Source organism: Triturus cristatus, chromosome 2_2 (assembly GCF_964204655.1).
Source record: "Triturus cristatus chromosome 2_2, aTriCri1.1, whole genome shotgun sequence".
NCBI classification, from domain to species: domain Eukaryota; kingdom Metazoa; phylum Chordata; class Amphibia; order Caudata; family Salamandridae; genus Triturus; species Triturus cristatus.
The window spans coordinates 21,494,264-21,519,479 of NC_140582.1; the positions used below are offsets into that span (position 1 = coordinate 21,494,264).

The 25,216-nt window shown below is 45.3% G+C and overlaps 1 protein-coding gene across 2 annotated transcripts in view; it reads left to right on the forward strand.

The window, feature by feature from the left end:
• The window catches only part of FRAS1 (Fraser extracellular matrix complex subunit 1), a 1,553,355-nt gene that overhangs the window by 752,016 nt on the left and 776,123 nt on the right, over nucleotides 1-25,216 (forward strand). For both annotated transcript variants that reach the window (XM_085640947.1, XM_085640945.1), the window contains exon 16: nucleotides 10,490-10,765. In XM_085640947.1, the coding sequence (XP_085497073.1) occupies nucleotides 10,490-10,765 (276 nt within the window). The remainder of the gene's footprint in view (nucleotides 1-10,489; nucleotides 10,766-25,216) is intronic.

Consider the following 25,216-nt stretch of genomic DNA (forward strand, 5'->3'; position numbering starts at 1 on the left):
ACATTAAAACATCTGTTTTATGTTGTTTTGGGCAATTTGAACCAAATGATCTTATGACATCTTGCAAAAGCTGGCTGACAAGCTTTAGCTGCCACCTAGGTGGGTGCACACAGGAGATGGTAATACACATTTTATGCATTTGCCCAGTCCTCTCAGAACAAAGAAGAAAGTTCCCAGATCCCTCCTCTTGTAACTCCATGTTGGCTAACCATAACTCATTGGCTCATCGGAATCTCAATTTCCCTGGTAATTCGAGGAACTACATTTATGTGCCTGGATAATAAGCTGCTAGGTGATTTGCTGCACCAGGATTATTTGACATAGCACTCGAAGTAAGAAGCCTAACACAGAAATAGTTATGCACAACACACTCACTTTTTGCTTTTTAGCAAGCAAATAGTGGGTGGCTTATGTCAAATCAGTTGTTTAATCATTATAAAGTATGGCCTTTTTTTGACAATAATTTACATTTTTATGATTTTATTTAATCATAAACAAATAAATGCTGAATAATGATGCTACTAGATCAAAACAACTACCCGAGAGGCCCTCTCTGAGCCAGGAAAGTTAAACCTGACTGTTCAAGGGCCATGCAATTTAAACGCCTCACCCCAAAGTTGACACAATTGGGAATTGGAATTTGCTATCTTGGAACATAACCAGCCTACAGACAAGCTAGGAGACCCAGATTGGGGATTTATTGTTGATTCTTTTGAGTTTTGTCTATTTCAGGAGACCTGGTGTACTACTCCTGTGCTTGGAGCTGGATTCACTAGCTGTTGTGTTAATTCTATCTCTCGCAGTCAGGGAAGACCTTCTGGAGGCTTGACAATATGGGTCAAACTATCATCAAACTATTCTTAATATTCATTAAAAGCCCAACTTGATTGTGAAGTTGGATTTTTAATAAATAATAAGGAAAAGTAACTTTTAGAAAGTTACTTTTTCCCTTCTTGAAGTTCCTAGAGGCTTCTTTGCATTAGCTATCTAGAAGTGGCCCAGTGAGTGCTTATCCTGATGAGGTGTGAAAATTGCTCCCAGAGCAGAGACAAAGGCCTGGGTGTAGGGGGCTACTTTTCTTCCTCTGGTAGTAAGACCTGTTGGACTGTGCTATCAAAAGAATTAAACCCTCAGCCCCTTGATTTTTGGCAGAGCTCATCCTCCCTTAGGCAGGAATGCCTCAGACAAGAGCGTAAATGGCATTCCAAACCTTGTCCCAGTGAAAAGGAAAAGCAGAAAACTCTTCTTCGGAAATATAAGCAAGCTATTTTTCAGGCCAAATCGTGCTTTTCTTTTTCTCAGAAAAGGTTGACAATTCCTCCAGTATGCTGTTTAAAGTCATAAAGGAGATATCTGAGCCTCCCAACCTGCAGTTGCTGAACTCCTCTTAAGAATTCTGTGATACGGTTGCAGTCTCTTTTCAAGGTAAGGTCCTTAAGATTGTTCGAAATCTGGGCAGCGGACTTTGCTGACTCCACTCAGGATTCTAGGAAGAATCTTCTCTACTTCTGCTGGGCTTAAAATCGGGTGCTCCATCTGTCACATGTACGCCCGCCACACTCATATTGGCTCTGGAACCAGTTGTCAAATTCCTGTGCGAGGTGTTTAATGACAAGCTCCAATCCAGTAGTTTTGCAGCGCGAATCTTTCTGGATTCACTATGCTGTGCATTATTCCGCGGTCTGGTGGTTGGGTCCGGAATCGTAGTCTTTCTTTTGTCTTGTTTTTTTTGTAGCCCAGGTGGGCGTCGACGTCCCACCATTTGGTGTACTTCTCGTGGCGTTGGCATGCTTCCTGCGGAAGTCCCACCTTGGGGCGCCATCTTCAGATTCTTTTTTCCACCGTTGGGTCTGGATCGTCACCGAGAAGCTCCAGAGTTTTTTAGCGAAGAAAGAAGAAGAATACAAGTTTCATCGGAGGAAAATTAAAGGAGACTATAGACAGAGAGAACATCGAGCCGGGGCGACGAAGGAGGAGGAGAACCTCGAGATCTTTGACGTCCAACGGAGAATGCGCACTCAGGGACACTGAGCGCAGGAATGGACAAAACACCTTTTAAATTCTGCCGTAACTGCCACCACAAGTACGCGCAGAAGGACCAACATCCGGTCTGCAACCTTTGCCTGCCAGTCGACCACGAGAGCAAAGACTGCAACGCCTGCTCCACCTTCACACCGAAGACACTCAGGGTGAGAGAGAGGCAGAGGAGAGCCAACTACAACATGGAAGGCAAGGGTAAGGCCCCTTCTCTGTACGACCTGGGCCTCTCCACCAACGATGAAGACCACGTCGCCGAGGGACCTGATGACTTCACGATCGCAGAGACCGATAAGAAGACGTCTGACATGGTAGGAGAGATGTCGAGCACAAAAACCCCGAAAGGGCCCCGAAAACCAGAGACTAACTCTTGAAAAACAGAGTCTAAGTCCTCGAAAGGAACACCGGCGCCGAAAATTGCGACGACCGCGAGTTGATCCAAGGACGAAAGGCCCAGCGGATCCTTCGAGAAGGACTCCCAGGTGCCGAAGGCCACCGAAAAACAAAGTTCGGCGAAAAAGACCCACGAGGTTGGTCGTTCGACGACGAAGGACAAGGTCGCGTCGACGCAAGCTCCGTCGAAAAGGACAGCGCTCGACGCCGAACATGCCTCCGAAATGGAGAAGAAAAAGAGAAGGCTCGAGGCGGAGATGGAGAGCATCCTTCAAAGGAAGGAGTTCGACGAGAAGAGGAAGAAATTTGCAATCCCAACGAAACAACCGACGGTTATCGAGGTCGAAGACCAGGACGAGTTCGACGCCGAAGAGCAGTCAAAAACACCCGAAGAAGAGGAAGATGATCTCTAATATGAGGGAGAAGAGGAGGAACAGCCATCGAACTGCGGCTCGGCGCCGTCGACGACGCAAGACCTGGAATGGCAGGACCTCGACGCCGAAAATCCAGAAGAGCTCGTGGAGACTTATCCTTCGAGGCTTTCGCCGCCAGATGATATTGGGGGATTACAACATGGTCGTAAAGAGCGCGGCTGCAGCTTTTGGCGTGAAACTAGAGGAGGAAAAACCGAAAGCGGACTTTTTACTCGAGACACTGCTCCCCATCCAAACTAGGAGCCAGTTCCTCCCCATGCTTCAGAGTGTCATGAACCAGGGGAAGGAGGCGTTCAAGGACCCTGCAACATGCAGATCCATCACAACCAGAACAGAGAAGAAATATAAACATTCCTCTCAGGACCCTCCATACATCAAGGGATCTGTCACAGCAGACTCCATTATCGCATCTACAGCCAGAAAGAGGGCCAATGTTCCGGCAACCTCTGGGCCACCTCCTGACAAGGAGAGCAGAAGGATGGACCTCACTGGCAGGAAAATTGAGAGAAACGAGTCAATGCACTGGCGCATGGCGAACTCCAATGCACTACTGAACAGGCACCAGTACCAACATTGGGACGAAATGGGGGACCTAATCAAGCATCTCCCCGAGCAATACCAACAAAGAGCTTTGCATCTAGTGGAAGAGGGGAAGAATATAGCAAATTCATGCCTTAAAACAGCGTTGGACGGGGCAGAGACATCAAGCAGACTGATGGCAATAGGAATCACTGAAAGGAGACAGGCCTGGCTCAGAATTTCAGGATTCAAGCAAGAGGTACAGAACAACATCCTGAACACCCCTTTCAACGGAGAAACGCTGTTCGGGGCACCAGTCGATGAGAAACTCACCCAATTCAAAAAAGAGAATGAGACGGCGAGGTCCATGGGGGCCATGCAATTCAGAGGGATGAGAAGAGGTACCCCGACACGGAGACCTTACGGAAGGGGAGGAAACCAGCCGGGAACGTCACATCAAACATTCCAGCAAGGCCAGCAAGGCGAGGGTCACGGGCAACAGAAACAGAACTGGCAGTACCAGCCTCGGGGCCAGTCCTTTCGCAGTAGGGGAAACGGACGAGGCCAAAGAAGAAGAGGGGGAGACCAACCCGCCTCAAAGTGACTTTGCACGGAGGAGAGTGCTCACCCACAACATCCCTCCAAGGGTAGATCACTAAGGAACCAACAACAGAGGGTTACACGAACAAACCACCTACGAGCATGCAACACCGGTGGGCGGCAGACTCAGATTTTTCCTCCAAGAATGGAGAAAAATGACAACAGACAAATGGATACTCAACATCATACAGTATGGATACTGCATAGAGTTGGAAAGGAGACCCCCAAACAAAAAACCAAAGAGAAGGGAACACTCAGGACAAGAGCTAGCACAACTCGTAGAGGAAGCACTACAACTACTCCAAAAAGAGGCCATAGAACCAGTACCTGTCAAAGAAAGGAACAAGGGAGTGTACTCAAACTACTTCCTGGTACCAAAGGTGGACGAAACACTAAGACCCATCCTGGATCTACGATTCCTAAACAAGTACGTAAGGACGCAAAAATTCAAAATGTCATCCCTACAAGAATTACTCCCTCAGATGAGAGACGGAGACTTCATGTCCACCGTGGATCTCAAAGATGCCTACCTGCACATCCCAATGAACAGGCAGCACAAGAATCTGTTAAGGTTCACCATCAACAAGGATCACTACCAATTCACAACCTTGGCATTCGGTCTAAAGTCCGCACCAAGGGTCTTCACCAAATGCCTTGCAGCAGTAGCAGCGTACCTGCGGAGGGAAGGAATTCACGTGTATCCTTACCTCGACGACTGGCTAATAAAGGCAAGTTCACGCGAGAAATGCGAGGAACACGCATAGCGTGTCACAAGGACACTGACAAAGCTGGGGTTCTCAATACACTGGGGGAAATCATCAATGGAACCAGAACAAGTGAAGATCTTCCTGGGGGCGCAGATCAACACCGTAAAGAAAACTGTGATGCCCAGCGAGAAGAGGACACTAACCCTGCTGAAGGAGACGCGCCTCTACCAGAAGGGGCGAGCTCTGACAGTGAGAACAGCGAGCAAGATCATGGGGATGATGGCGTCATGCATTCACCTAGTTCCCAATGTACGCCTACACATGAGACCATTCCAGGAATGGCTGCAACAGCAATGGTCACAAGCAAACGGAAGTTGGGAGGATCTAGTGGTTGTAACGCACGCAGTGCAAGAAGAGATAGCATGGTGGAACAGGGAGAACATAAGAATAGGAAAGCCCTTTACACCACCAAGCCCAACAGTGACCATCACCACAGACGCATCCCAGATAGGATGGGGAGCACATATGAACAAGCTCAGAGTGAGGAGTCTGTGGACTCCAGCAGATGCGGTCAGACACATCAACTACCTGGAGTTGAAGACCGTATTCCTAGCCCTGAAGGCCTTCCAGAAAAAAACTGTACAACCAAAGGGTGTTGATACAAACGGACAATACTACAACTATGTTCTACATAAACAAGCAGGGAGGGACACAATCGTCCCCCCTGTCCAACCTGGCACAGGAAATTTGGAGATGGGCCATCACGCTCAAAATAGACCTGCTGGCCATACACCTACCGGGGAAGGACAATGTGGAAGCAGAGTGGCTCAGCAGGCAGACTACAGCATCCCACGAGTGGGAACTCAATGGGCAGGAAACGCAAAAACTATTCAAGAGGTGGGGCACACCGACAATAGACCTGTTTGCAACACACCTGAATGCAAAATGCCACAACTTTGCATCCAGACAACCAGGAAAACTATCCAAGGGGCATGCCCTATGGATAAGTTGGTCAAGAACATTTGCCTACGCTTTTCCACCGATACCACTGATACACAGGGTACTCAACAAGGGCAGGACCAGCAACATGACGCTGATTCTAGTGGCACCACTGTGGGCAAGACAGACATGGTACTCGCAAATAGTGGAAATGGCACAGGGGCCACCACACAAGTTCACAAGAAGAAAAGACTTACTCTCCATGCAGAACGGAGAAGTTCTACACCCAGAGCCAGAGAGCCTCTGCCTAGCGGCATGGCTCCTGAAGACATAGAGTTTGCACACCTTAAGCTACTCCAAAGCACTATGCGAGTGCTCCGGGAGGCAAGGAGACCGACAACACGGAAATGCTATGGGGAAAAATGGAAGAGGTTCACACTGCGGTGCAGAAAAAATAAACTACAAAATAAGTTGACAAGGGAATCAACGGTGCTTAGATACCTCACGCATCTACTAAAAGCCAAGCTAAGTTCGTCTTCGCTAAGAGTCCACCTAGCGGCGATTGTGGCCTACACACGAGGTGAGACGGGAGAAAGTTTCTTTACTTCACGAGTAGTAAAGCTATTCCTGGAGGGGCAAAAAGGATAGCGCCACCAAAGAGGATTCCGCCGCCGGCATGGAACCTCAACATAGTCCTGACGGAACTTATGAAGGCGCCCTTTGAGCCCATCCACAAGGCCTCACTACAAATGCTGACAATGAAAACAGCCTTTCTGGTAGCAATAACCTCACTGCGCAGAGTAAGCGAACTGCAAGCGTTAACGCTGCAAGAGCCCTACATCCAAATACACAAGGACAGAGTCGTAATGACGACTGACCCACACTTCATGCCTAAGGTTGTGTCAGCATTCCATATGAACCAAACTATTCAAATACCTAGTTTCTTTCAAAACCCAGTCACAAGCGCAGATAGGGCACTACACACTCTAGACGCTAGTAGAGCGGTGATGCACTACATCGAGAGAACAAAGGAGCACAGGAAAACCAAGCAGTTTTTTGTGTCCTTCGCAACCAGCTCCCTGGGTAGACCAGTAACAAAAAGCACCATCGCGCGATGGATCGCACTAACGATACAAGTCTGCCACAAATAGGCAGGGAGGGGACACGGGCCCACTCCACAAGAAAGAAGGGAGCAACGATTGCCTTTCTGGCAAACACACCCATTCAAGACATATGCCTGGCGGCAACATGGGCTTCAGTGCATTCGTTCACTACGCACTACTGCGTGGATATACAAATGAACAAGGAAGCACAAGTAGGGCAAAGGGTGCTTCAACATATATTCAACGGCCAACGCTCATCTTCCACCCTGCCGCCACAAAGATGACAAACCGCTACAAAGTCTATGCACAGCATAGTGAATCCAGAAAGATTCACGCTGCAAAACGAATAGTTTCTTACCTGTCAGTGTAGTTTTGCAGCTTGAAGATCTTTCTGGATTCACTAGCGAACCCACCCACCTCCGCCAGAAAGATGAGGCAGGAGAGGAAGGTGGAAGGACAGAGAGTAAAAGAACAAAAGAATACTGAAGTGGATACATTGAAAAAGGAAAATACTAAAGAACGCCTAGGGTTCAAAAAAAGGGAAAAAAGAACCCGAAGATGGCGCCCCAAGGTGGGACTTCCGCAGGAAGCATGCCGACGTCACGAGAAGTACACCAAATGGTGGGATGTCGACGCCCACCTGGGCTACAAAAAAAAAAAAGACAAGAGAGACTACGATTCCGGACCCAACCACCAGACCGCGGAATAATGCACAGCATAGTGAATTCAGAAAGAACTTCAAGCTGCAAAACTACACCGACAGGTAAGAAACTATTCGTTTTCCGGCCATTTGGAAAGAAGCCATTGTTGCACCGCTTTTTAAAAAACCTAATGCTGACCCCCTGGATTTGAAGAATTTCCGCCCAATTTCCCTTCTCCCCTCCTGGCTAAGATCCTGGAGAAATTCTTCAATAAAGAACTGATCAAATATGTTGAATCCCAGGGGTTCTTCTATCTCTCTCAGAACAGGCTCCGCACCGGTCACAATACCCAATCTGCCCTTCTTGCAGCTACAGACTGTATTCGTACGCAGGTAGGTCAGGGCTGGGCAGCGGCTCTAATAGTGCTCAACCTTTCAGTGGCATTCAACACCGTCTCTCCAGTGCATATGGTTCAGCGCCTGCGGCAAGTAGGAATCTCTGGGAAAGCCTTACAGCTTTTACTTACATTTGTCAAATATGGCCCATATTGTCCGCTGTGGGGGCTTTAGAGCCAAGGCCTTTATTCTTCCCTGTGGGGTGCCCCAGGGGTCGTCTTTGAGGCCTACCCTTTTCAATCTGTATGTAACTTCCTTGCCCGATTTGGTGCAGTCCTTTGGCTTTCATGTGTTATCCTATGCTGACGATACTCAAATTATAATCTCCATCTCGCATGACCTGCAACGGGTGTTGGAGAGGTTCAATCAGTGCATGTCCAGCATTATTTGCTGGATGAAACACAATTCACTGAAAATCAACACAGACAAGACTGAAGTGCTGGTGTTTAATAATACTGATACTTGTAAAGCGCGACAGCTACCTCAATCAGAGGTGTCCCGGCGCTGTATCAGAGTTGTCCTGGTGTTTGGCTCGCAGAATTCCATCTGGTCAAACTCCTGGTGGCCGGAGGTCTGTGGTCCCCTCCCGGTTAGGACAGCAAAAAATCTGGGTGTCATTTTGGATGATGATCTGGGCTTTGAAGCACGGGTCAGCCGTACAGTTAGTTCATTTTTTTATATTCTAAGGATTTTGCCGCTTATTCTGTCCGAAATGCACCAGTCGATCATTATCGCTCTGGTCACCTCTCGGCTGGACTATGGCAATGCTCTGTATCTGAACATCAATGGCGTCTCTCTCAATAAGCTCCCTGTGGTACAGAACATGACAGACCGTCTTGTTTTGAAGAATCCCAAGTGTGTGTCTGCCAGGGAGTAGATTTGTTTACTTTATTGGCTCCCCATCAGGAAGCGTATCTGCTTTAAGGCTCTGAGCATGGCATACAAAACCATGCATAGTAAGGGTACGCCACATCTGAAGTCTTTTTCAATGGTTTACACCTGGGAGGCTCTTGAGATCCTCTTCACAGTAAAAAACCTGTGATCTCAAGATTTCGGAAGACAAGCTCCTTTTCAAAAGTGGGTGCCAAGCTATGGAATTCCTTACCCACTCTTATTTCCAATGCAGATTCTTATCTGGTTATTAAAAAAACATCTTAAGACCTGGCTTTTTTCATCCTAGGTTGTGGTCTATGTGCCTTCTTTCGGTCTTCTCTATGCCTGCTATAGCGCCTTGACACCCTTGGGTATAAGTGCAGTCTACAAGTGATATCCTATCCTATGAGGACTTCCTCGTGTATATAGTCCACTGCCTAACTCCACTGAAGGATTTTTGACTTCCTGAAAAAAGACTTAAGGGCCTAATTTAGAGTTTTGAGGACCGGGTTACTCTGTCACAAACGTGACAGATATCCTGTCCTCCGTATTACAAGTACCATAGGTTATAATGGACTTGTAATATGGAGGACGGAATATTCGTCACGTATGTGACAGAGTAACCTGGACTGCGTCCCAAGGTGATACCTCTGACCTAGTCTAACCTGGTTAATGAAATGACACATAGGTCCCAGCGAATATGACTAGTTACAACTTGAGTCATTACATCGTGTGGCATTACAACGCAGTCGTTATAACAACCGCGTTGTTACACGCAATGCCATTACTACACAAGTCATTGTATCGACTTGCAGTAGATGGCGTGCTGACATTAGAAATGTATAATTTACTATTCCAACTCCAGCCTACGTAACAGTAGGAAAGGTGTTGGAATAGTAAACTATACTATTCTTAATGTTAGCGCGCCATCTACTGCAAGTCGATGTTATGACTTGCATAGTAATGGCTTTGCGCTGTAACAACCTCGTTGTAATGGCATCGCGGTGTGATGACCGCGATGTAAAGGTCGTCTCCGTCCCAGCCTACCACAATAGTTGGCACTTTGTGCTTTTGGCACTATTTTTACTTGCATCTTTTGAAATTCTTTCTCTAATTCACTGTATTAGATGTTTGTCGTTTTGCTATCATTTTATTCAATAAAATATTCTCTATTTTTATAGATAGGAGTGGGATATTTATTGTGCTGTGTTTTTTACTTTTTAACTGTTTTGGTGTTACTAAATGCTTTACACGTATTCTCTTAATTAAGCCTGTCTGCACTTTGCCATAGCTACCAAGAGTTAAGCTCCGGTTTTAATTACTGAAACAGTTTACAGGACCTCACAGGGTAGTACTTTTATTACTTGTAGTGGACCTCAATCTATCCCAACTAATAAACCGCTTTGTCACAATAAGTAACAGAAAACACACAGCCTGCCATTACTCGAAGGGGACGGTAACTGCAGTTATCAGCCCCATCAGAATAATGAGATTTACTTTTATTTGCAGCTTTTATCCCTCCAGATAAAAGTCTGAGCCAAAATGGAGAATTGCCAGATGGATGGACAAGGAATTACTGATAACCCTTTTTTACTATTTTCGTATGAGACCCTCATTGCCTAACTCGTTATGGGCTGGATTTTGCCTGCTGGTGAAGTTAACAGTGCTCTCAGTAAACCCTGGGTTGGGGAAATGCTGGTCTATTTCCAGGACCACTCTTGTTTAGGGGCATAGTGCTGAGAAGCAATCTTTACGACTTCTGGACTGATCTCTCACTCCTATATTTAGAGTTTGTTTACTCGCAAATCCTGATTTGTAAAGATCTTGTCTTGTTTTGCATTTGCACAGGTCGTATCCTTGGCTGATTATGACCACGTGGAAGAAGTCACCAAAGAGGGTGTCAAGAAGTTGCCATCACCGGGCTACCCTTTAGTCTGTGTGACACCATGTGACCCTCACTACCCCAACTATGTTGTTATGAAGGAACGTTGTGATGACGCCGGCATCAACCAGTCCTCAATTTTATTCAGTTGGGAGGTAGCAACGCCCACCGATGCCAATGGGGCCAGATCTCCATTTGAAACCATTACGGATAGCACTCCTTTCACAGCAGTCAACCAGAAGGTACGTGCAGATGAGCTCACATGCAGATAAAGTTCAACAGATTTGTGTCCTTATGCGTGAGGAAGTATGAGATGGAAGTTTTGTTACATTAACCGCATAAAATAAAGGAGTGTTTCCGACTTTGTAATGATTAGGAATATTGAATCACTTGCATATGAAAAGTATTGCATTCACATAGGCTAGGTTATGTTCCAATGGGTTATGTTAAACTGCCATTATTACTGCATCATGGCGCTGTTGGTTGTCTGCATATAACAGTTTGTTTTTTGCTCTATGGGGTAGAGTAAACTACTCATTATGATGTAGCTGTTTAAACCTTTTCACAAATATAGTTGTTTCTGTGTGTAGACTTATAGCCACATTTATGAGGTCTGAATGATGAAGAACACTTCTAAGTAATGATTCTGAAATAAAAACAAGGAGGAATATATTTAACTGTATGTAATTTTGCCAGTCAGATCAACTACTGGAGTTCATTTAGAGAGCCGTCCCATGTTTCTGTCCAGGTTTATGGGTGCTTCACTTGAAAGCAGTTGCACATTTTACCGCAGAAAATGGAAGCAATGACTTTGTAGTTGTGAAATAGAAGTTTAGCAATTCTTTCCATTAAAGAATCTAAATACTTACACTACTTTTCATTAGTTTGCACCTTGTATGGTACTTGACCTCAGAAAGATGCATGCACCCATATTTTCAGCTTGTACCCGTAAATCCTTTGGGACTCGCGTGTGGGAACTGCGAAGAAGGTCTAGAGCAGACAATTATGTTAAAATAATAACGCTGCCACTCTCTTACTTGTACATCTAGGCGCCCCGTTATTTTAGGCTTAGTTGCTAAAACAATAGAATCAATCTTGACACTTAAATTAATTGTTATATAACATAATGTGGCAAGATATTCAGAATAGTGCTCAACAGCAGTCCGGTAGTATAGTGTGAGATTTATATAATAAAAAAATGGAAGTTCAGTACAGATTGGCTTGACCATTGACTGTATGTGGAAGCACAATTTACAGACCACGGTTGTCACAAACACATAGTTTGGAGTAAGGCTTCAACCAAGAACTCACACTAAAGCCACAAAATATCTTTATTCTTATGAAAAGTTGTATATAGAAGCAAAAGCTCCCCCATTACTTTCAGTCAATAACACTTTTTCACTCTCTAGCTTGATATCTTCCTTTCTATATAAAAAACTGTACTAAAATTAACTTATCTTTAATACACTCATTTCCAATCATTTAAGACTCCAGTATACACTCTTCAAATATCAAACAAGTGCTTTACCATTTTATATTTAAGTCCATAACAGCCACTGATAAAGTGGACTTATTTTCGGTAACTCAGGGAATACAAGCCTGAAGAACCGAAAGAGCTGCAGACAGGGCTGATGTAGGTTTGTTGAAATCTTGTCAATTCAACTCACAGTTCTTAGAACATGTATCATGTGACATACACACTTTTGGTCATGCGACGTCTCTGGGGAATTGAGTTGGTCAGCCTTTAGAAAGAAAAGTCCAAGGAGTTGTGAAAATGTAGAGAAAAGCTGAGCTGGAGAGACAGGAAGGCTTTTGCTGGGTGGTTGATTCATAGCACACGGCACATGCAGTCACATCACATCCAGAAGAGCCTGGAACCCCAGGGTGATAGGTGAGATGCTTTCTTCTCCCTTTTGGATAGTTCATAGGACCAGAATTGGATTTTCTTCTCACTAGCCCACAGAGGCTGCTGAAAGGTGAGTATTTCTCTTAAGAGTGATAAAGACGTGTTCTCTTTGGAGGCGGTGAAGGCTTGGCAGAGGTGGTAAGTTGCCCGGCCATATAAGAACATAGAGAATTGTTGTGACTAGTGGCATCTTGTATAGCAAGTGAACATTCACAAACTATATAATAACTAGGGTTAGAAACTTGCATGACCCACACAGGGCTGTAGGAAGCAGGTTGTTTATATAGTGTGCCAAAAAAAGGTGTGCTGTGTTAAGAGTCCAGCTATCCTTTATAAGTGGACAGGGGCTTGCTCCCAGCAATCCCAAGGCGCCCTATCTAGGGTAGTGTCGTGGAGTAGCCTTAAGCTTATCAGAGAGAAGTGGTAGACATTTGCTGCACACAACGAGTCAATAAATGATACACACTCTCAAAAAGGAGATTCACCCCAATTTAGAAAAATACTATATATATATATATATATAATCTACTGCCAGTCGCCAGTAGATAGTTATAGTTAGGACCGTGTTTCCATAGGAAATCTCAAAATTCTATTTTGAATAACTTTGGCGCCGGTTGACGAATCTTCGCGAAATTTTCAAAACTAATGGGGCGCTCAGCTCCTACCCTGAAAGTCTTGGGGGGATTCGTCAAGCGGGGGCCGAGAAAAAAGGGGGGTCCCAAAACGCGTTTTCCCCATGCATTTTCCCATAGGACCTTTAGTTGAAGGTACAGCCCGAACGGCTGAACAGAATTACTTGAAATTTGGCAGAGAGGTAGTCCTCAGGTCAGGGATGTGCTTTTTGCATATATGGAGTCAATCTGTTCAGTAGTTCCTGAGAAAATTGCAGTTAAAAGCACATACATATCTATAGCCGCACACCGTGCGCGCACCGTGCGCACACCTTAACGTGCGCAAGCGTAATTCTGATTGGTTGTTACATGTCAGTCAACGATCGAATCGGTCGAAATCAGGAAGTGTCGGCCGCCATTTTGTTTGTTTTCAGTGCGAGAGTGGAAAAGGAAGGTGGCAAACGTGAAAAGGGGGCAGGGTAGAGAGTTCCTGACCCCCTAGCCTTTGTCAGGGGGTCCCTGAAGGACCCCAAAGGCAGAAAAAAAATGTACTTTTTTTTTTTTAAATCGCTGGGGTGCGCGCACTGTGCACGCACGGTGAAAAACCATAAAAAAAAAAAAAGAAATTTTAATACGTAGATTATTGTAAAATAAATATCTAAAAAAAAAATAATAATACATATATAACTTAGCATTTAAAAAAACGTACAAATTCACTGAAAAAACCATAGGTTTCACACACGTTATAGTTAGGAATTAGCATTTAAAACACCTTGCAAATTCACTTAAAAACCCATAGGTTTCACACATGTTCTAGTCAGGTGGATATTTCACTCATAAAAAACCAATCAAATTCCCCCGTTATAGTTAGTTCAGATAACTATAACTCGCGCGACCGCATCTCTATCACACGGATGATGTCATGAGTGATGTCAAGAGTGATGCCAATGACCATGTCATGAGTGATGTAATATGTGACGTCATGAGCAGAGGATTGCGGGCGCGCGAGTTATAGTTATCTGAACTAACTATAACGGGGGAATTTCATTGGTTTTTTACGAGTGAAATATCCACCGAACTAGAACATGTGCGAAACCTATGGTTTTTTAAGTGAATATATATATATATATATATATATATATATATATACATACATACATACATACATACACACACACAACCAGGTGCGTCACAAAGGAAAGCACATACGAAGAAATTCAAAGCAAAGTGCTTTATTTGTGCAGACCCCCCTGCACTGACAGACGCATTTCGCCTACAATGTCAGTTTTTTAGTGCTAACATGGAAGCATTTAAAGTTTGCATGCATCACATGATCCATAGTAAAAATTAAAGATGGACTTAAGCTTCATTGTTGACAAATTCATGGGGGCCATCTTAAAGTGTCCTATTTACAATTGGTGCTGTCCCTGTTTTATAATAAAGTGTAATAGTGCAAGTTTAAAAACAATGCTCTACATTTCATTCATTAAATACATGAACAAACAAGTAGGGGGCATCCTGTTTGTAAATTTCATATATGAAAATATATACAATATGTACACCATATGTATAAACACATGTATCAAGGCACATTTTCAGCTGATATGAATTATATAAAATCTTTTGATAGACTCGTATCCTTATTGACATTAATTTGTATCATTGGTGTCTTGCCCCCCTATAGTTTTAGCCCTGAATGGGCTTTAGAACCGCTTATGAGAGGGATTGTGGCGCTAGATCACACGCTAGTGATATAATGTTATCTATACATGCATAATATATAATTCTCAGTTCTTTAAGAGTGTCATTATAAATGAACCCAAAGCTCCTCGTCATTGTTTAACCCTACTGGGGCCTTGGTTTGGAGATCGATTATGTATGTCGATTCCAAAATCCGTAGCCTCCACACCCTATCTCCCCTCTTTCTATTTTATCCACTTGATCAATACAGTGGAATTTTAACAGATCACGGTTGCTCTGGTGGAATTGTTCAAAATGACGAGCAACCGGATAAGTGGGGTCCTTGTTTGCAATAGCACGCATGTGCTCAAGGATGAAGTGGAAGAAGGTGAAAAAAGACACAGATATGGTAAAACCCATGGGAGTGCTTCAGTCTCTATCAAGCAGAGGCTCCTTTTGCTGCTCATTTTATAGGGGAGGGTCCAATAATACATCTTCAGACCCCCACGCTTCCACATATAAGTCCAACACGCAACCCTCTTCCTCTAGAGGCTTCTATAGAGGAGGGTACAGAGGAAACAATTTTAAAGGTAGGGGTAAGAGCACGTAACACCCCTTCCCCCAATAAACGGTGACCTTCCTTCACTTCCCCCCGATTATTTAACACCCGTCAGGGTGAAGACTTAAACAATTTCTCCCCATTTGGCAATCCATAACATCTGACAAATGGGTACTATACATTATCCAACATACTTATTGCTAGAGCTCACCCGCAATCATCCCAATGTTCCACCTTGCGCACTCAAACTCTCGTCCGAGCATCTGCAGCTCCTCAAACAAGAGGTACAAACTTTTTTAACAAAAGGAGCCATAGAGCCAGTCCCGTTACGGTACCAAGGTTCAGGGGCGTACTCTCCATATTTTCTGATCCCTCAAAAAGGACCGCTCCTTAAGACCGATTTTGGATCGAAGGATGTTAAATCTGTACATACTGTCAGAACACTTCCACATGGTCACGTTTCAACAATTGCTTCCATTGCTACAACAAGGCTGTTTTATGTCCACACTATACTTAAAAGACGCATACTTTCACATTCCGATTAACCCAGCACATCATAAATATCTCAGATTTGTGATGGCAGGAAAATACTATCAATTCAAGGTACTCCCGTTCAGAGTAACCACTGCTCCCAGAGTGATCACAAAATGTCTAGCAGTAGTGGCAGCACATCTAAAAAGACAACAAATTCATGTCTTCTCATACCTAGACGACTGGCTCATCAAAGCCAGCACACACCAAAAGTGTTGGACTACATTAGACCTACTCCACCAATTGGGTTCACGGTCAGTGCACAAAAGTCTCATCTTCAGCCTTCACAAATGCAGTTCTATCTGGGAGCGACACTAAGCACCTGCACAGCTCTAGCCTCTCCCAATGCAGCCAGAATTCAAAATATTCAAACTCAGCTACTACAGTTTCAGACCAATCAATAGTTAGCGGTCAGGACTTTCGTGCAACTTTTAGGAATGATTGCATGAGGCACTATTGCAATGCATGATGCTAAGTTACACATGCGTCCCCCTACAAGAGTGTTTAGCACGTCAGTGGAATCAGTCTCAGGGTAAATTAACAGATCTAGTGTTGGTAGACAGCCGCAGCCATCGCTCACTGCAGTGGTGAAACATCAAAAGGGTGGCCTTCATCGACCCTGTTCCACAGATCGTGCGAACATCAGACGCACCTCTCACAGGCTGGGGTGCCCGGCTTCACAATTTGACAATTCAAGGTCTATAGGACAACATGTGCAAAACGATTCAGATCAACTATCTAGAGCTTCTAGCTGTGTATCTAGCACTGAAAGCTTTTTGGTCTCACCTAATCGAGAAAGCTGGCCTAGTCTGCACGGACAATATGATAGCTATGTACTATGTACAAAAACGTGGGGGGGGGGGGGAGACAAATTCTCTGCAACTGTCACACCTCTGTCCATTTGGCGTTGGGCAGTTCATCACAGAATTCATCTCTGGCAGAGCACCTTCCAGGCGTGAATAATCAAATTGCTGACCTCCTAAGCAGGACAAGGCAACAAATACACGAGTGGGAACTTCAGCCCCAAGTAGTTCTTCCTATTTTCAAGAAAGGGGATTCCCACAAATAGATCTGTTCGCCCCAGTGGACAACTCAAAATGCTTAAACTTTGCCTCCAGGTTCCCACACCATCTATCCAAAGGCAATGCCCTATGGATGAGTTGGTCAGGGATATGTGCCCATGTCTTTCCGCCTCTCCCTCTCCCTCTCCTTCCATTTCTGGTTTTGAAACTCAGGCAAACATCGCTCCCACTGTTTTTAGTGGCTGCCACTTGGGCCCGTCAACCATGGTTTGCAACACTCTTAGAACTACCACATCAAAAGCTTCATCTCAATTCCAGCCTTCTCACTCAGAACCATGAAGAAGTCAGACACCCAAACCCCAAGGAGCTCAATCTAGGGATTTGGCTTCTGAAGTCATAGAGTTTGGCTATCTCAACTTGCCACCAGACTGTATCACCATTCTTAAGGAAGCAAGAAAGCCTACTACCAGGGCATGTACTGCAGTAAAGTGGAAAAGATTTGTTATATATTGTACCAACAATATTGATCCACTAGATGCCTCTATTCAAAATATCATTTGTTATCTTCTGCATTTACGGCGTGCTGGTCTAGCCTACACTTCCATTCGATTGCATCTTGTGGCAGTAGCAGCATATTTGCAAAACAGGCAACATCTATCTTTGTTCAGAGTCCCAGTAATTAAAGACTTTATGGAGGCCCTTAAAAGATTAATACAACCCAGTGTACCTACTGCACCAGTTTGGAATCTGAACATTGTGCTTACACCATTCATGGGTCCACCTTTTGAGCCATTACACAACTGCTACAGTTTCTTTCATGGAAAGTTGCCTTCCTCATTCCGATCACTTCATTGAGGAGAGTTGGTGAGCTATAAGCATTAACCTTAGAAAAAACCTTTTTACCGATTCATAAAGACAGAGTTCTACGCACCAACCTAAAATTCCTTCCCAAAGTGGTTTCTGCTTCTCATATCAACCAATCAGTTGAGTTATCTGTGTTCTTTCCTCAACCTGATTCCGTAGCAGAAAGAGCTCTTCATACCATTGATGTCAGAAGAGCCTTATTGTATTATATTGAAAGAACAAAAGATTTTCGTAAAACAAAACAATTGTTTGGTGCATTTGCTACACCTCACAAAGACAACCCCATCTCTAAATCTGGTATTGCACGATGGATTGTTAAATGCATTCAAACCTGGGGAGAGGAGTTGGCCTAACGGTTAGGGCGCTCAACCTTGGACCTGGGGGAACTGGTAACAACGCTAAAACATCCTGTGATTCTGGGCAAATCACTTAATCTCCCCGTGCCTAACAAAAAAAAAAGGTGTCCTCATGTAACGTAACTGGTGCTATGTAAAGCGCTCTGATACCTGAGTGGATTCGGGTCAAGTTCGCGCTGTATAAAACTCTGCACAAAAAAAACCTGCTATGCTAAAGCTAAAAGAACCTCCTAGAGCACATTCCACTTGTAAAATAGGAGCATCTATGGCCTGTTAAGGTAACATCCCTATAGGTGACCTTTGTAAGGCAGCAACATGGTCCACACCACACACATTTACCAAACACTACTGTGTGGATGTTAGTACGTCAACAAGCCATTGTATGGCAAGCAGTGCTAAAGACCCTTTTTCAAACAGCTGCAACATCTACTGGTTAGCAATTGCTGTGGGAGAATGCTGCTACATTGTCTATGCAAAGCCTGTGTATCTACAGCACACATGCCTCAAACGGATTATGCTACCTACCCAGTAAGTATCTGTTCTTGGCATGTAGAGCTGTAGATTCACATGCGCCCTCCCACCTCCCCGGGCATTTGTAGTTGTTGCACCCTTCATTATTTAAATGCGCATGGACATCTCAGTACTACATGTACTTACTCCATCCTCACCCTCTTGCAGAAAAACAATCTTAACAGTGTAGTTGATGCCCATGCGCACTATCACCGAAAGGAGGAGTCACCTTACCTCGTGACTAGGAAAGACTTCTTCGAAGAAAAACCACTTGCAAACATCCGGACCCAACACTAGATGGCAGGAGTATGCAAAGGATGTGAATCTACAGCTCTACATGCCAAGAACAGATGCTTACTGGGTAAGTAGCATAATACTGCATTCATATACTTGCAGTGCTTTTCCATAGGACCATTTTGGTTGTGAGGTGGTAGTGAAGGACCAAAATTCCACCAGCAGATCGGTCGTATCGGTCTTGGTGAGTCCTGGTGCAGAGGTGCTGGACAGGTTGGTAGCCTTGTACACTATGCGGTAGAAAGGAAGGTGGGCCACCTGGAAATAGACTGCAAAGGTGGACTTGGGGACAAGTCCATGAGCTCCCAACGGAGGGCTCTGGTCATGAGGGTCTTTGGAGCACAGGGGAGCAGTCGGATTCTTCAGGCCTGGGCAGTCTGGTACGGGTGCAGAGTGTTTGTTGTCCGCTGACTCTCATGCATCAAGGCGCTCACTGGTATCAGCCAAGACCAGTAAAAACAGGACAGCTGGTCCACTCTCAGTAGTGGCCACTGCTCTGGTGTTGTCCCTCATCGGCTGGTAGTCAGTGCTGTCGTAGTACTCCAGACTGGACTTTCAACAAGCGTGGTTGCGGCAAGTGTTCGGTACCCAAGTATTAGTGCAGGAGGGTGCATGGAAATCTTGGCATCTTCAGGCTTAAGAGTAAAACAGTTCTGACCTCCTTGAGTGCGCCGACCTTCTCCTAGGCGGCTACTGCTTGATTAAACTCGGGGACTTCAGCTTCTTTTGACTAGAAGTCTCGGTTGGTGCTTGCAGGGGAGTTGCTCCTCTACTCCATGGGAGATGCTGGCTGCTGGTCCAGCGGCAAGACGAGTTAGGTCTTTGCAATTGTCAAGCCTCTGTGCGGCAGGCAGGGTTTGATGCCAAATATCCACAGCAGTCTTCCATTCTTGCGGGGGTCTGCTCTTCAGTGTCCCCTTCTTTTCAGTCTGGGGAATCTGCAGTTCTGGATTCAGGGAGCCCCCTAAATACTAAATTCAAGAGTGTTAAGGGAGTGGAGAGTAGTAGTCAATAGGCTACCTACGCTTGGGTCACTCCGCCCCCTATGGAACCACTTCCTGTGGGAATGGACATAACCCTGCCCCAGTTTCCTAAATTCTGCCATCACCAAGATGGCAGAATGTTTCTAGATCATCAAGCAGCTCACTTTAGGGGTGTGGCTGTCCTGGGTGTGCTCCACGCCTACTTAGCATATTAATTTCCTACTAGTCCTGGTGCCAAATGGACCTCCAGGCAGGGGGGTGGCATCTCCCACGTCTGGAGGATGCCGGGGTCACATATCAAAGGCAGCATGACTTTGAAGCCACCGACCTTGGCATATTGATTGCTAGCCATCCTGTTTGGATGAGGTGTAAACACTTGCTTACAGAGCAGGCATTGTTCCTGACCCCTGAGAGTGGGGCCTTCACCTCCTAGGTGGTCGGAAGTGTGTGTGGTGGCAGGCTGGACTGAATCAGTCACACAGCACACTAGTAGTCTAGTAGGTTTGCATGGATGCAAGTATTAATAAATCCAGCACCAGAATCAGTGTGGGTTTGTTCATTCAAGATGTTTAATACCAAACATCTTTGGGTTCAGTGAAGCCATCGTGTAGCTGGGGAACTCGTAACCACTAGTGCCTAGTACATATATTCTCAAGAGGGCTTTCCCGGTCACTGGAAATGTCAAATAATCGACCTGTACATCACAGGAGCATATCTGCTCATGCAGATATGTCCTCACATGCAATATATTGCACCCAGCCTTAGGGCTGGAAGGCCTGCTGTAGGGGTGACTTACATATTGCATGCAGTGTCTCTAGGCATGGCACACAGGACATATGCCATGTCATGTCTTCACTTTCGTCTGCACCTTTTCACGTGCCCTGCAATGGAAGTTTGCATGAGTGTGGTGAAAGGTCCCTTAGAGCGGCACAATACATGCTGCAGCCCTTGGGGACTCTCTAGTAACCATTGTAGGAAGCTGGTTCTTTGGTATACCAAAATGAGGTATATCATGCACAGAGTCCAGGTATTCCCTTAAGTGGACATGGGCTTGCTCTAGTAATGGTGCTGAGGGTCTTTGAGGTGTCTGGTTTCTTCCTCAGGAGCACTCACAGTAGAGAGGGCCTGCAAACAGAGGCTGCTGGTGGCATTGGAGAGTTCACTTGGGGTGAAACCAAAGTGGACTCTGTCTCTTGTGGGCTTGGGGACCACGCTGACACTGTTGGCCCACTTCAACTCTGGCTGGGGGCTCGGGTGCAGTGGTGCTTGGCGGCATCGGGTTTAGTCAGTTTCGCAGTCTGTACCGTTCTTCTTGGGGTGCTTGCAGTATGCAGTGGAGCAGTACCGCGGCTCTATGGGAGTTCTTGAGTCTTTATTAAAGGCAGGCAGCCCTCCTAACCTTTGGAGGCAAAACAACTGTAGGACGAGACACCTTTGGCCCAGGTTTGACGGTTAACAGCAGATTGGCCAGTAGTTGATCTTCTTCATTCTTCTACTTTTGTGGTTCTTCTGTGATCCTCTTCTGTCCAGGGGCTCCCCTAAATACTGAATTTAAAGGTGTTAGGGGAGTGTAGGGTAGTAGCCAGTGGGCTTCCTACCACTGGGGTCACTTCGCTCCCTATATGGCCACCTTCTGTGGTAAGTGAGCATAAGCATGTCCTTAGAGTTCCTAAGTTTGCCGTCACCAAGATGGCTAACTTTGAAATGTGGATCCCGCTTCTGGTAGCCAACCTTAGGGGTGGTTAGCCTGAGGGTGGGTACGCCTATCTGGCTAGCGAATTTTCCTGCCTGTCCAGGTGACAAAGGGTCCTAGAAAACGAAAGTTGGCTTCCTCTCCTGTGAGAGAAGCCATATTTGCATACCAAAGGCGGTGAGCTCTTTGAAGCTTCCCTGCCTTGGAATGCTATTCTGCAGGTCATCCTGTGGGTGGGGGTGTAAACACCCTCTGCCCAAGCAACCTTTGTTGCTGACCTCTTGAGAGCAAAGGCCCTCACCTTGGGGGGCAGAAACTAGTCTCTGGTGGCAGGCTGGTGAAAACCAGTCAGTCAGCCCACCAGTGGCTGCTTCTCTGTGTGCATGTATTAATACATCTAACACTGGCATCAGTGTGGGCCTATACATACCAAACATCCCAATTTTTCGTGAAGCCATCATGTAGCTGGGGAACCCATTTTCACCAGTGCCCAGCACATGCTTTTTAAATGGCTTCCCTTATCACTTGTAGTGGCAGTAATGGAACAGACCAGCACAGTTGCATATCTGCTCATGCAGGTATGTCCTCACTTGTAATATAATGCATCCTGCCTTAGGGCTGTAAGGCCTGTGATGGGATGACTTAAACATATTATATGCAGTGTTAGGTGACATGGCACACAGGTGTGTGCTATGTTGTGTTTTCTGTTTTTAGAGCACCTTGTCAAGCAGTCTGCTGTGGCAGTTTGTGAGAGTTGAGTGCTGGGTCCCTTAGAGTGACACAAGGTATGCTGCAGCATTTAGGGACCCTCGTTAGTACCTATGCCCTAGGTACCACTTACTAGGGACTTACACTAGTGCTAAAGGCCTTGCCGCTTGGGGATCAAGTGCCCAGTAGTCTTGTTTTGGGAAAAGAACACTGGCGCTGAGGCCCTGGTTAGCAAAGACCCAGTGCACTTCAGTCGAAGTTGCATCAAATACCAGGCAAAAAGTGTGTGTGGGTGGGGTACTATAACCAGAACCCAGTTTCCTACACCCATGCCGTAGGTACCAGGGGTATACTTTACTAGGGACTTACAGAGGTACTAAAAGTAGTGCCAATGGATGAATTGCACAGCTTTGCGGAACGAGATCTGGTACCAGGAATCTGGATAGCAGTAATCCAGTGCACTTTCTGTCAAAATTGTACAAATTACCAGGTAAAAAGTGGGGGAGAATTTGTGGATAAGGGAGGTGTGCTCAGAAGGAAGTCACACAAGAAACAAAAATATAATCCATCGATCTTCTTTATTCAAAATATATATTTTTTTAAACCGGCACACAGCCAACGAGTTTCGTTCCTTGATGCCAGAAGGAACTTCATCAGGGCTAAAAGAATAAACTGAAGGTCCAAACGCAACCAATAAATGGTATATTTCGTCCAGTGACATAATTTCATCAGGACAGAAGGAAGTCTCAAGATTTGGTCTCTATTCTGGGCTAAAAAAACGAAAGGAGCAAGGATTTGTCCAAATGTCAATTTTTCAAAAGGAAAACTCCAGCACTTCACCCACCATCAGAGCGATAAATATATAAATCCTACAACCAAAATCTTGAATATAGATCAGCGACGTATGCAGTATCCAATAATTGGAAAGCATGTCCAGTATTTCACTCCCAATCAGAGCGATGAAAAGGGCAATTTTACCGTATTGCCCAGCATGTAGACAAAAAGAACGGCATGATAACTGGCAGCAAAGACCCAGTGCACTTCAGTCGAAGTTGCGTCAAATACCAGGCAAAAAGTGTGTGTGGGTGGGGCACTATAACCAGAACCCAGTTTCCTACACCGATGCCGTAGGTACCAGGGGTATCATTTACTAGGGACTTACAGAGGTGCTAAAGGTAGTGCCAATGGATGAATTGCACAGCTTTTCAGAACGAGATCTGGCACCAGGAACCTGGATAGCAGTAATCCAGTGCACTTTCTGTCAAAATTGTACAAATTACCTGGTAAAAAATGGGGGTGAGACATTCCCACCGTGCCCCCCTACTCATCATCTAAGTGGAAAAAACTTGTAAGGCCATCTGCATTGACATGGTCAGTCCCAGGTCTGTGCTCCATGTAAAGTCCATTTCCTGTAGGGAGATGGACCACCTCAAAAGTTTGGGCTTATCACCTTTCATTTGCATTAGCCATCTGAGAGGCCTGCTGTCAGTTTGAACAAGGAAATGAGAACTAAACAAGTATGGTCTCAACTTCTCCAGGGACCAAACCACAGCAAAGGTGTCCCTCTCAATGGCACTCCAAAGTAACCTCCTATTATTGAAAGCGACAGGCTGGTCAAAGCCATTATCGTTGGTCTGTTATAAGACCGCTCCTATCCAATGTTCAGAGGCATCTGTCTGCACTATGAACTGCTTAGAAAAATCTAGAGGTTTTAGAATGGATGCTGAGCACATTGCTTCTTTCATTGTGTCAAAAGACTTTTGACAGCTCATTGTTCAGTTTACCTTCTTTGGCATCTTCTTGGAGGTCAGTTCTGTGAGGAATGACACAATGGTGCCATACCTCTTCACAAACCACCTGTAGTACCCAGTCAAGCCAAGAAATGCCCTGAATTGAGTCAGGGTGGTTGGAGCTACCCAGTCTACAATTGCCTGGAACTTGGGTTGTAAGGGTTAAACATGGCCTCCACCTACAAGGTGGCCCAAGTATACATATATATATTGGGCCCTTGGTCACCTTGGACTTTGACTCTGTCTTTTTATTTCCGTCTCGTTTCATTATGCTACTTACCAATTGAGCCCTTGCTCATCCACAGCAAAACTGTATTACTGATGTAATTGTGATTTAACCATACTGTCTGGTTTGGTTTTTATAACTCATTCCTTCTATACTCACTTGCTGCCTTGCTAATAATCACTAACACCTAGGACTCTCATTCTCCGCATCTCTAACTCTTCCTTCTGTCAACTCTCTCTTGTGCTTTATTCTCGCGCTATTGAAAATTGCAATCCAAGGTTCCTGGACGGGAACCTCGCAACCCTCAACTGCCTCTGACCCCGCCAAGGCTCCTCTAGTACCCTTCCAATTCTGGTAAGATTTCGGCCGCCCCTTGTCCATTTCTATACCTATCCTACGACGCCATTACCCCTAACACTTTACCCCCTCCCCTTTAGGTCACTCGCCGCATACTTACCAACACGGTTACCAGAGCTCCAACTGGTTAAATCAGTGTCTGGATTCCACTGGCCAAGTCATCGCGCTTTTCCTTATTGGTCAGTATCCTCATTCACGGGTTCATGCACCCTCGTATCTTCCCTCCCCCACCTGTAATTATGGTTAGATCATTAATCCACAATTCTCACTGGTTACCCCTCGCTCTCACAAAACATACTCAGGTCTATCGTCACTTCTCTCCGCGGGTGATACCACCATTCCTTCACCATTCATCAGCGTGCACTGATTATCATAATTTTTACTGTTATAAATTATGTTGCTCCCTGCGACATCCTCTGGTTTATTTATGTAATTATTTTTCTTTATTATATATAATTTTATTTGTCATTTTCTCCCTTATTAATTTTTCCAATTCTCCTAATTCTGGCTCACCACACCACGTACCTCAATACTTTCGTACCTCTATACCCTATTTTCCCCCCCTCCAAGCCTCCCTATGCTTGACCGTCAATCCACCTTACT